Here is an 11,044-nt window from a genome sequence, read left to right on the forward strand (position 1 = left end):
TGGAGTCATGGGGAAATCCAGCATAGATGAATGGTTCCACAAAATGTGGGTAGAGAAGACCAGACAGTCAAGGACAGATCCCTGAAATCATCAGCATTTAAGGAATAGAAAGGGCACTGAAAATGGGTAGTTTGAGGGGTAAAAGCAAAACTAGGAAAGAATCTTCTTGAAAGCAAGGAAAGAGGAGAAGGTAGTATCCAGAAAAAGAGAGTAATCTAAAGCCAAGCACCTAGTATGAGGCCTGAAGAGAGGTCAGCTGGTTTGGTAAGTTGATGGTTATTAGTGTCCTCAGTAGACAGGAGAAGTGGACGGAAGCTAGATGTCAGGGGCTCAAGACTGACAAGTAGGTGAACACATGCCCCCTCATCTCCGAGGTGCATGTAATCAATGCTTATTAGGTGAATAAATAAATGAGAGGATAGAAGAAGAGGCAGAGACATATAGATTACTATTCTGAGAAGTTTGGTGGTGAAGGTTAGAAGGGAAAAGTAGGGTTCATAGAAGTTTTATTTTTTTCTTTTATCATGGAGAAGACTTACAAATGTTTGGACGACGAGGGAAGGAGTCATTGCCAAGGGAGAGGTAGAGGACCCGAGGAAGGTTGTGGGGAATGGGAAGGAGGTCCCTTTTGTGTGCTGCTGGGGCTGGGAGCTGTACTGAGGAGGCCAATCCCTTGTAATGGAGCCCCTGGCATTGGTATAAGACCCTACTGACCAATTGTAGAGGCAAAGGCTTTTGTCTATAGAGGGTACTTACCTTTGTGGTCACTAGAAGGGTAATAATCCATGAAAGCCATACACCTTGTGAAAAATTCGTCAAAGTTAAAAGAAGGGGGTGGTTTTAAGAAATTAACCTAAATTGAAAAAGAAAAAAAGAGAAGTTTTTGGTTATTCTGAGGGCTGTCTGGTCCTTTGAATGTAATTTCTCAACAGAAAGGGCAGGGTGTATGCTTTTGAATATCCAGGACATGATAAACAGGGACTAGCATACTTAAACAATGAAGAGCTTTATTTGCATGTGACTACGTTAAAAGTATCTCCGATCGGTCATTAAAATCTCAATCTTTGGTATATACACAGAGGGCTATTTCCAAGGGGCTGACCTGTATACTTTTCCAGGCTTAGAACTTTCTTCTTCTTTTTCTTCTTCTTTTATAATATTTTAATTCAAATAAAGCTTGGTTAAACTGTACATCATTTCTTTCTTACAAGCGTAAAAAGACAAAGGGTGCTAATGCCCCAAAAGGTATCAGGAACAGCACCAGTAATAAGATTCATATCAAACCATGAACCCCAAGATATGATACATGGAGAATGGCACAACCTCACTTCTGTGACATTCTTGCCCCCCAAATGGATAACCTTAGTCCAATAATGAGAACCTATCAGGCAAAACCAGACAGAGGGACATACACTAAAATAACTGATTCATGCTCTTCTTACATGTCAAGGTCATAAAAGACAAGGAAAAACTAAAAAACTGTTTTAGAGATTGCAGGAGGCTAGGTAAAAATAACAAAGTGTGGTGTGAGATCACGGATAGAGTCCTGGAACATTCTACTGAGGACTTTAGTGGGAAAACAGGTGAAATCCAAATAAGGCCTTTAATTAGTGAGTAGTATTGCACCAATGTTAATTTTCAGGTTTTGACTATTGCACTCTGGTTATGAAGAATGCTAACATTTGGGGAAGCTGGGTAAGGGATATATGGAAACACTCATATTATTTTTGAACTTTCTTGTAAGTCTAAAATTAATTTAAAAATTAAAAACAATTTTTAAAGGTATAAGGAACAATTGAAGAAGATGGGGAATGGGGGACATTGCTATCACCCAGCTAGGTCATGCAGCTGGGATGTGTATTACTGGGAGAGTGAGTGGGGGAGGGCTGTGAGGGTTGTAGACTGATGCATACCTAGTACATTGTGTGTGTGAGGGTGAGGGGGCTTTCATCTTTGCCTTCAATTCCATGTGTTCACCATCTCTTCTTTCCATCTGCCAAGCAGTCTCATTCTTGCTTCATCTAGCAGCACAGCTCTGCCCCCTTTCTCTAATTGGCTATATCCCAAGGACAGTTCTGCTTATAGTTGGTCTTCAACTTAACTACAGTGTTTTCTACTAGGCAGGGCCTAGTAGAGACAGGAAAAGTCTCTTCCTTCACTAATCTTTGCTGCCCCTGCTCACCTCCAATCCTCACCCTCGGTGATTCCTCACACTGAGTTAGGAGAGTGTTGAGTAGAGAACCTGAAGGCCAATGGCAGCCGTCAAAACTACAACCTCTGCTCCTAGGGAATAGCCAGGAGACTCTTCCTTTCATTAAGCAAGGGCACTGTTCCCCCCAAAGGCCTCCATACCCAAATTCCACATCCTTAATTACCACGGAGAAGCCTGATCATTTCCTCTTGAACTCACCAGCCTTGGTTCCTCCCAGAGGAGGTGTTCTGGACCAATACTTTATTTATTTATTTATTTGGCTGTGTTGGGTCCTTGTTGTTGCATGCAGGCTTTCCTCTAGTTTCAGGGAGCAGGGGCTACTCTTCATTGTGGTGTGTGGGTTTCTCATTGCAGTGGCTTCTCTTGTTGCGGAGCACGGACTCTAGGCGCCCGGGCTTCAGTAGTTGTGGCATGCAGGCTTAGTAGTTGTGGCTCATGGGCTTAGCTGCTCTGTGGCATGTGGGATCTTCCTGGACAAGGGCTTGAACCCATGTCGCCTGCATTGGCAGGCGGATTCTTAACCACTGTGCCACCAGGGAAGTCCCTGGACCAATACTTTTTAATCTAACCCAGATTGACCCCATCCAAGTCTCCAGCCTGGAAGCTTCATGGAACCAGTGGCTTCCCAGTGGCTTTTCTGACAGGAGGCCCCTGGCACAGAATGGCAGAACTTTCTGCAAGTGACAGGATCACACCTACCTTTACTGCTCTCTGATCTGGAATCCTCTCAATTTCAATCATGCTCCGGTCACAGAGCTGCCAGCAGTTTGGTGATAGAATGACATCATTCATCTGCGCCATGTTCTGCGCCAGGCGTACGTCATCCACCGCCTGACCAATCACTAGGAAGTAGTTTCGAGTTTCATCTCCAAAGACCAACATGGTGATGTGGCCGGCAGCCAGGCCTGGCAAGAAGGCAAGCAATGGATTTGCATGCGAAGTTCTGGCTTGGTCCCCAGCAGCATGAGTTCTTGGACAAATCAGAATCTTGAGCATCCCAGAGCAAAATCTAGTTTCTAAAATTTTACATGGAAATCAGAGCAGTCTATTCTGGGCCTGGCCCTTCCCAAACTCCTTTTCTCCCAAAGCTAGCAAGTTACCTACTTGTTTTCACCTTTCTATGACATTTAGCTCCCTAGATATCTGGCCCTATCAGTCCCCAAAGTTATTTTATCGTTTCTTCAATTTATTTATACTTTGACTTATTTACACTTCTTATTTATACAGAGGACAGTTTTAATGGTTTCTGTTTGGGAACAACTTGCATTTTATCAGAGATTGAGGCTCTTGCTGAAAAGAAGCACTTGGGGTGAAATTTCAGGCAACAGCCAGAGAAGAAAAGGTAGGGGAAAGGAACAGGCATTTTGACCATCAAGTTCTATCCCAAGAATGTGTCCTCCAGTTGTTTTCAAGTTGGGAGCTGAAGGTTTTGGTACCAAAGCAACAGAAGAGAGAATGTTGTAAAATATGACATGTATGCGAAATGTATGTATACATGAACTGTAAGTGATACACAGTTCTTTTAAATGACTATAATTAACATAATCAAAATTTGGTGTTTTTTTTTTTTTTTTGCGGTATGCGGGCCTCTCACATTGCGGAGCACAGGCTCCGGATGCGCAGGCTCAGCGGCCATGGCTCACGGGCCCAGCCGCTCCGCAGCATGTGCAGTCCTCCCAGACCAGGACACGAACCCGTGTCCCCTGCATCGGCAGGCGGACTCTCAACCACTCCGCCACCAGGGAAGCACCAAAATTTGTTTTTTATCTTCGCTCTCTGCCATGCTGATTTGTCAAAGCTGATTTCCCCTGATATATACATATGACTTTTTTTCCCTCTGAACCATACTGATGCTTAGGCTCGTTAAAAGAAAAGTTACTGCAATAGAATAGAAACAAAAATAAACGAATGGGACCTAATCAAACTTACAAGCTTTTTGCAAAGCAAAGGAAACCATAAAAACAAACAAAAAACAGAAAAGATGACCTACGGAATGGGAGAAAATATTTGCAAATGATGTGACAGACTAAGGCTTAATCTCCAAAATATACAAATGGCTCATACAACTCAACAACAAAAAAACAAACAACCCAATTGAAAAATGGGGAGAAGACCTTAAGAGACATTTCTCCAAAGGCATACAGATGGCCAGTAGGCGCATGAAAAGATGCTCAACATCACGAATTATTAGAGAAATGCAAATCAAAACTACAATGAGGTACCACCTCACACCAGTCAGAATGGCCATCATTAATAAGTCTACAAATAACAAATGCTGGAGAGGGTGTGGAGGAAAGGGAACTCCTACACTGTTGGTGGGAATGTAAGTTGGTTCAGCCACTATGGAAAGCACTGTGGAGGTTCCTCAGAAAACTAAAAATAGAATTACTATATGACCCAGCAATCCCACTCCTGGGCATATACCTGGACAAAACTATAATTCAAAAAGATACATGCACCCCTATATTCATAGCAGCACGATTCACAATAGCCAAAACATGGAAACAACCTAAATGCCCATCGACAGATGAATGGATAAAGAAGATGTGGTACATATATACAATGGAATACTACCCAGCCATAAAAAAGAATGAAATAATGCCATTTGCAGTAACATGGATGCAACTAGAGATTATCATACTAGTGAAGTAAGTCAGAAAGAGAAAGACAAATACCATATGATATCACTTATATGTGGAATCTAAAATATGGCACAAGTGAACCTATCTACAAAACAAAAACAGACTCATAGACATGGAGAACAGACTTGTGGTTGCCAAGCGAAGGAGTGGGAGTTTGGGATTAGCAGATGTAAACTATTATATATAGGATGGATAAACAACAAGGTCCTACTGTATAGCACAGGGAACTATATTGAATATCCTGTGATAAACCATAATGGAAAAGCATATAAAAAAAGAATGTATGTGTATAAGTGAGTCACTTTGCTGTACAGCAGAGATTGGCACAGCATTGTAAATTAACTATACTTCAATTTTAAAAATTTTTAAATAAATAAAATTAAATTAAAAAAAAAGAAAAGGTACTGGAACCACTTCACTTCTCTAACAGCCAATCAGCATACACATGAAGGGTCCCCATCATTTTCCAAGAAGGATAATATGTCAAAAATCTCTAGGTGTTAACTTGGAAAAATAAGATTCAGTATTATAACAACTTTGATTATTTTTTCAACAGAAGATTTAACTAATTTGGAAATTCTGAATAACCTAAAGGAAACTGAGAAGCAGTTAATTGGATAACCTCTGATCTTCTCATCATCTATGATACTGGAGAATTATAAAGTTTACAAAGTTTAGTTAGGCAAAAGCTAACGTCAACAGCATCAGCTGTAACTCATCATTTACACTTCTCAGAATCTCATTCCCCACCTGTGAAATCCTTTGATGCCTGTACCTCAGGACTGTGGTGAAGTGGAAATGACATAGTGTAATGTCTGCAACACAATTGGAAATATGTGTGATTGCTATTGTACGTGTGAATTTAAGAAGCCCTCTGTTAAGTGGAGCTGTGTCGCAGGTTGAACTTTTAAGCTTTTCTTGCACATGATTCTTATGAAGTGGGGGAGGACCAGTCTTACGACATTGCTGAATCTATGTAATCACAAGCTGCTGCCTGTTGTGCTTAATGATACATATTGTGGACAGAAGCAAGACCTAATCATAATAACAGCAATAGTAACGATAAAGACTATTTTGTGGAGTGGTGACTATGTGCCGGGTACTATACTAACCACTTAAATTTACTTTTTTGTAAGTCTATGGGGTAGATATTAGTTCTCTTGACTGATAAGTGAGGGAACCAAAATTCACATTCTGGTTAACCTAATCCAAAGTTCAAGACAAGATGGTGGACCTGAGTCACAGTGTTCTACTGTTTTCTCTTTACCGGGGAGATGCCTCAGGAGTCAGGACCTATATCCCAACTGCTATAGCATCTCTTCTTTCTCAAAAGCTTACCTATCTTGACTCGGACATCCAGGCCTTCTTCAGACTTCTGGGTCTCAAACAATCCATGGATCTCCAGGCTACATTTAATTACCACCGTGATGATGTTTTTCAGTTGCCTCCGCTCCACCTTCCACAGGGCTAGCAGAGCATCACCTTGAAAAGAAAGACACACCAGAGGTCCTGACCTGCCCTGGGGGCCAGTCTATTTTGTATGAAATCTGTACAGAATTATGCTTCAAACATTTCTCCACCCGGTCTGCTGGCCACTGTTTTCTCTGAGATGCTTCCTTTGTCAGAGCACAGGCCCCTTGGCATTCCTTTCTTACCCCTGCTATGTCGGTAAGCCCCCATACCTGCAAATTTTAAGATGTCTCCTCCAAAAATCAACACTTCTGAGGAAAAAAAAAAAAGAAAAAGTAAAATCAAACTCTGGTTTCTTTCTTTCTTTTTAAATTATGTAAGTTTCAGGTGTACAGAATAACTTTGATTTCTTAAAGCTAATAAAAGGAATCTACTCTTCAACAGTGGGATAGAAATTAGGTCAAGAGAAGAGCAATTCAGAGAATAGGTTTATACTAAAGATGTCATCTCAGACAAGGCATTTAAACCCATTTGAGTCTCTTTCCTCAACTGCAGAATGAGAACAGTGAACTAAATTATGTACCTGCTCTGTTTTTGTGAATGGGAAAAGATAGGAACGAAGATGGTGGGATTGCTGAGGAGGCTTAAGGACAGCTATCCTACTCCCATGATAATGGGACGTTCTTCACTGATCTATGTATGTCATGAGCAGGGGCTTGAGTGAGCGTGGGTGAGTACATGAGTGACAGGACTCCATAAGAACTGAAAATCAGAAAAAACCCACAACTATGGTCAACTTGGGTTTTGTTTATTACCAACTTGCATTTTGTTTATTTAGGCTTTCTGACATAAATGGACATTTTTCCTCTTATTTCTGCATCATCACAAATTTGTTGAGCACCGTTGTGCTGAGTGTAATGCAAAAAGGAATTAGATACAGTTTCTGCTTTTAATGACAATCAAATTTTATCTAGCGGGTGATATTAAGATATTACTAGGGAACTCAGAGCCTGATAATGGACTAGACCTAAGATTTACCTTAATAGAATAAATCCTTTTCTTCATGAATAGTTCGAATTAATAATGCAAACAATAATGCAAATAAGTCCTACAAGTTTGTAGGCAGAGGTTGAAAAGGAGACCAAAGTTTCAGTCAGCTGGAAGTACTTCAGAATCCATTATTAGGACACAAATTACTGACAAGTTGATTGTAAATCACTCATGTATTCATACCATATTCTCTTAATGACTGTGTTTGAGTTATATTGATGCTAGTTTTTTGGAGTTATTGAATATAACTAAAAGAATTACTACTACGGTTCTTTTAAAAGTAGTCTCTAATTTAGTTTTGTAACTAATGCAAAACTAATCCCTCAAATAGTCTGTGTTAATGAGGTTTGATTGCATTCCTTCATTTGTACTGTATTATATTTCAAAAAGACTAGTTTCATACACATTTCATGGAGACAATGAAGAATGCTAAGCAACAATACTTTATCAGGTTATAACCACCAAATACAGAAAAACAATGAATTGAAATATGCTTGAGCCAGAAACCCATGGGGACACTTACTCTCCACTATTGCACTTATATAGTGGTTGAGGATCTCCACCAACTGCTCAGCCCCTCTGTCCATGTACATGGCTGTGCTGAACTTCTCAGTCATTGCAGTAAAACCTGTAACAAATGTGCAGCTAGTTTCCTTGTGTGCTGGGAGGAACTAAACTGTCAGGAGAAGAGGACCACACTGGTGAGCAGTGGGCCTCAGCTTTTAAGAACTGGCAGGGTTTCTCTTAAATGATCTGTGTGGCTGGTCAAGTGTCAGATATTGGGTCTTCTCTATTTATTATTTTAGGGGTCAGGGAAAGGCACCAGATAACTCTTCCCTCCTAATTTCTCAACTTGTACAGGGATGACTGCAGTTTCTTTAACTGGATATAGAACTTCCATTTCATGGCAATGAAAACTCATAAAATTCAAAGACTTCTGAAGAGGTGGCAAGTTTCCTGTTAAGCTGTAAACAACATCTGGAGAGGCCATTTCCTGAGGTCAATTTTGCCTGGGATGCTGTTGGGTGTGGGGGGTTGAGTCATTTGGGACAGGGCCATTGGAGCCCGAAGTTCCAGGCCTGGGACGTAGACATCTTAAAGATTTGCCCATTACTGGACATGCTGGGTAAGGGAAGAAGAAAGGGAGCCAGGTCCACGGGTTATCCCTCCTCCCTCCAGTTTTCTCAGTAGGAATATTTGCAGTAACAGCACAAAAACTCGAAAATGCCGCCCCCCCCCCGCCCCCACTCAGCAGTCAAGCTCTGCATTAATTCCGATTCAAGCCTGTTGTTCCCCCACATTAAACATCCCTTTTGTGCTTGCCTGAAATATCAACAAACATCAAGACTCCGTCAAAATAATCCACAGAAGGTCGCTCTGGAGAAAAATCTCCATAGACAATGAGGTCCGGTAAATGAGCTGCTATTTTGACGATGGACCGATCCTGTGATTCATGTTCTCTTTGAGTGCTCATGTTAAGGCAGATGTTCAGGGTTGTATGGTCACCGCAGACAGTCCCCAGATAGACCTTCTGGAAAGCAAAGCTGAGAATGGTGGCAATCTGACTTACATTCATTCACTCACTTTCCTATTTCTTTCTTCCCTTTTGCTTTGTCTAACCTGTGGACTGCTTATTTAAGTGGTTGAGGTGATAATGACTGAGTTGTTGACCATGCATTTCCGTGAAGGGGTGAGCCCTCAGGGTACAAGTGCTGTGGTAGAGGGGCCAGTAGTACTAATCCCTCCATCCAAGCCCCTTTTCCTTCTGTCCACATGTCTCCACTTTCCCTCTCCCTCCCTTTTGGTCTCTCATCTTTTCTCTCTCCTTTTTGAAAATTAAAAGAGAAAGTGTAGACATGAGTTTATGTTTGTGGATATTTATATAAAGGTGAGTAGCAAAGTGGAGTATTATATATAAGAAAGAGATTGTTTTAAGGTATAGGCGTAAAGAAATAGAGAGAAAGAATTAAAAGGTGTGTGTGTGTGTGTAAGACTTTAAACTGTAAGTGGGAGGAAATATTGAAATTTTAATGTGTTACGCAGTTAGCTTTGAGAAAACTAGGATTTCCTAAGGCGTTCATTTAGCTGCTGGGGCTGACGAAATGATCATGCCTGAATGTTGTAAAAATCATGCTCCACCACCCTGAACAGGAATAGCATACCCAGTATTTTCAGAGCAATTCAAGTTCTTGGAATAAGTGATAAAGATACTAAGTGAATTAAAAAAAAAAAAAGGAGGAACTGATAACTCACCAACATGGAGGACCTGCTTAGTAATTTCAACCAAACATAGGTCATGTTGGGGTACATAAGAGTATTAGAAGGAAAAAGTGAGTTAACATATATCTTAGACTTCAGGAAAGCATTTTTTTTTAAAATCAGGGAAAACATTAGTATATTAGTATATATAACAAACAAAAAAAACAAACCTTAAAATGGATAGAAACCTCTAAAAATGGGTACTAAATATTAAGTATTAGATAATCTTTAAAAGGAAAAACATTGGTAAATGCAAATGTTAAGAAGTGAACAAAAGGTAGAAGGAGAAGCATATAACTAAGGTTAAAAAAAATAAAAGTATCATTAAAACACAGCATATGCTAGGAACAGTTAACAGATAACAAATACATCAAATAAAAAATTTCAGAGAGTGAATTTGATAAATGCTATATGAATTTATCAAAGAAGGGTGTGAGAATGCCCAGAATGAGCTGAGACTTAGGAAAAATGATGAAGTTAAGAAAACCCAGAGGGACTTTTAGGTTTTATTGAAAGCAAGGTAATTAATAAAAGAGGAATAAGGACAAAGCTTAACTATGATGTACTACACAGCTCTTCTTTTGTTTCTGTCTTCTCCACTATGGAGAATTGAAAATATAACAAATATTGACAAGAAAGAGTTGAAGTCCAAGATAAGAAAGCAGTGATAAAAAACTAGTCATTTAAATTCAAGTAGCCATTCCCAGATAACCTATATCCACTGAAATATATGGAAGAACTGACAGATGTAATGTCAGTAATCTCAAAGAATAATGTAGAATGAGAGAGAGGTTGGAAAACTAGAGACAGGTACATTCTCTTCTGAATTTCAAAAGATGAGACTACATGTGGATTCCTGAAAACACCATCTGGTAAACGTGATGTATCAGTCAGTATAAGCTAGGTTTTGCTTCATTAACAAAAAAATCCAAAATCTCAATGGCTTGAAATAGCCAATGCTTATTTCTTATTCATTTCCTGCTGGTGCTACATGTCCATTGTAGGTTGTCTGAGGCCCTACTCTATCGTTGCCTTCACTTTGGGACACAGGCTGGGACATTTTGGTTGTGGAGACAGTGGGAAAAGAGGATTTGATTGCAGACTCTTTCTTAAAGTGTTTTCCCAGAAGCGATATATTTCACTTCCACTCAAATGACATTGGCCAAAGCAAGTTATGCAACATATCTAATTTCACCTAAGTGGGAAAGTACAATTCTACCATGTGTGCAGTGAGAGTGAGAGCTGGGATATTTGTGAGTTATCATACTTGATAATATGTGAGCACTTAATCAGTAACAGGTGATTAATCATACTTGATAATATGTGAGCACTTAGTCAGTAACAGGTGATTAAAAGTAGTCAAAAGGGATTCAGAGCTGAGAACAAACTAGCCTTATTTCCTTTTTTTTTTTTTCTTTTTGCGGTACACGGGCCTCTCACTGTTGTGGCCTCTCCCGTTGCGGAGCACAGG

General features: G+C 40.1%; 1 protein-coding gene across 1 annotated transcript in view; it reads right to left on the minus strand.

The window, feature by feature from the left end:
* The window catches only part of ADCY10 (adenylate cyclase 10), a gene marked incomplete at its 3' end in the record, with an annotated part of 95,591 nt that extends 86,830 nt beyond the window's left edge, over positions 1-8,761 (minus strand). Inside the window, exons 1-6 of the mRNA XM_082677053.1 lie at positions 8,638-8,761; positions 7,838-7,942; positions 6,537-6,575; positions 6,193-6,336; positions 2,912-3,117; positions 757-853 (exon numbers count right to left, since the gene is read on the minus strand). Coding sequence (XP_082533179.1) covers positions 757-853; positions 2,912-3,117; positions 6,193-6,336; positions 6,537-6,575; positions 7,838-7,942; positions 8,638-8,656 — 610 coding nt within the window. The 5' untranslated portion in view covers positions 8,657-8,761. The remainder of the gene's footprint in view (positions 1-756; positions 854-2,911; positions 3,118-6,192; positions 6,337-6,536; positions 6,576-7,837; positions 7,943-8,637) is intronic.
* Between the last annotated feature and the right edge of the window lie 2,283 nt (positions 8,762-11,044).

The sequence above is a fragment of the Grampus griseus genome, assembly GCF_964374135.1.
Source record: "Grampus griseus genome assembly, chromosome: 1".
In the NCBI taxonomy this organism is placed as follows: domain Eukaryota; kingdom Metazoa; phylum Chordata; class Mammalia; order Artiodactyla; family Delphinidae; genus Grampus; species Grampus griseus.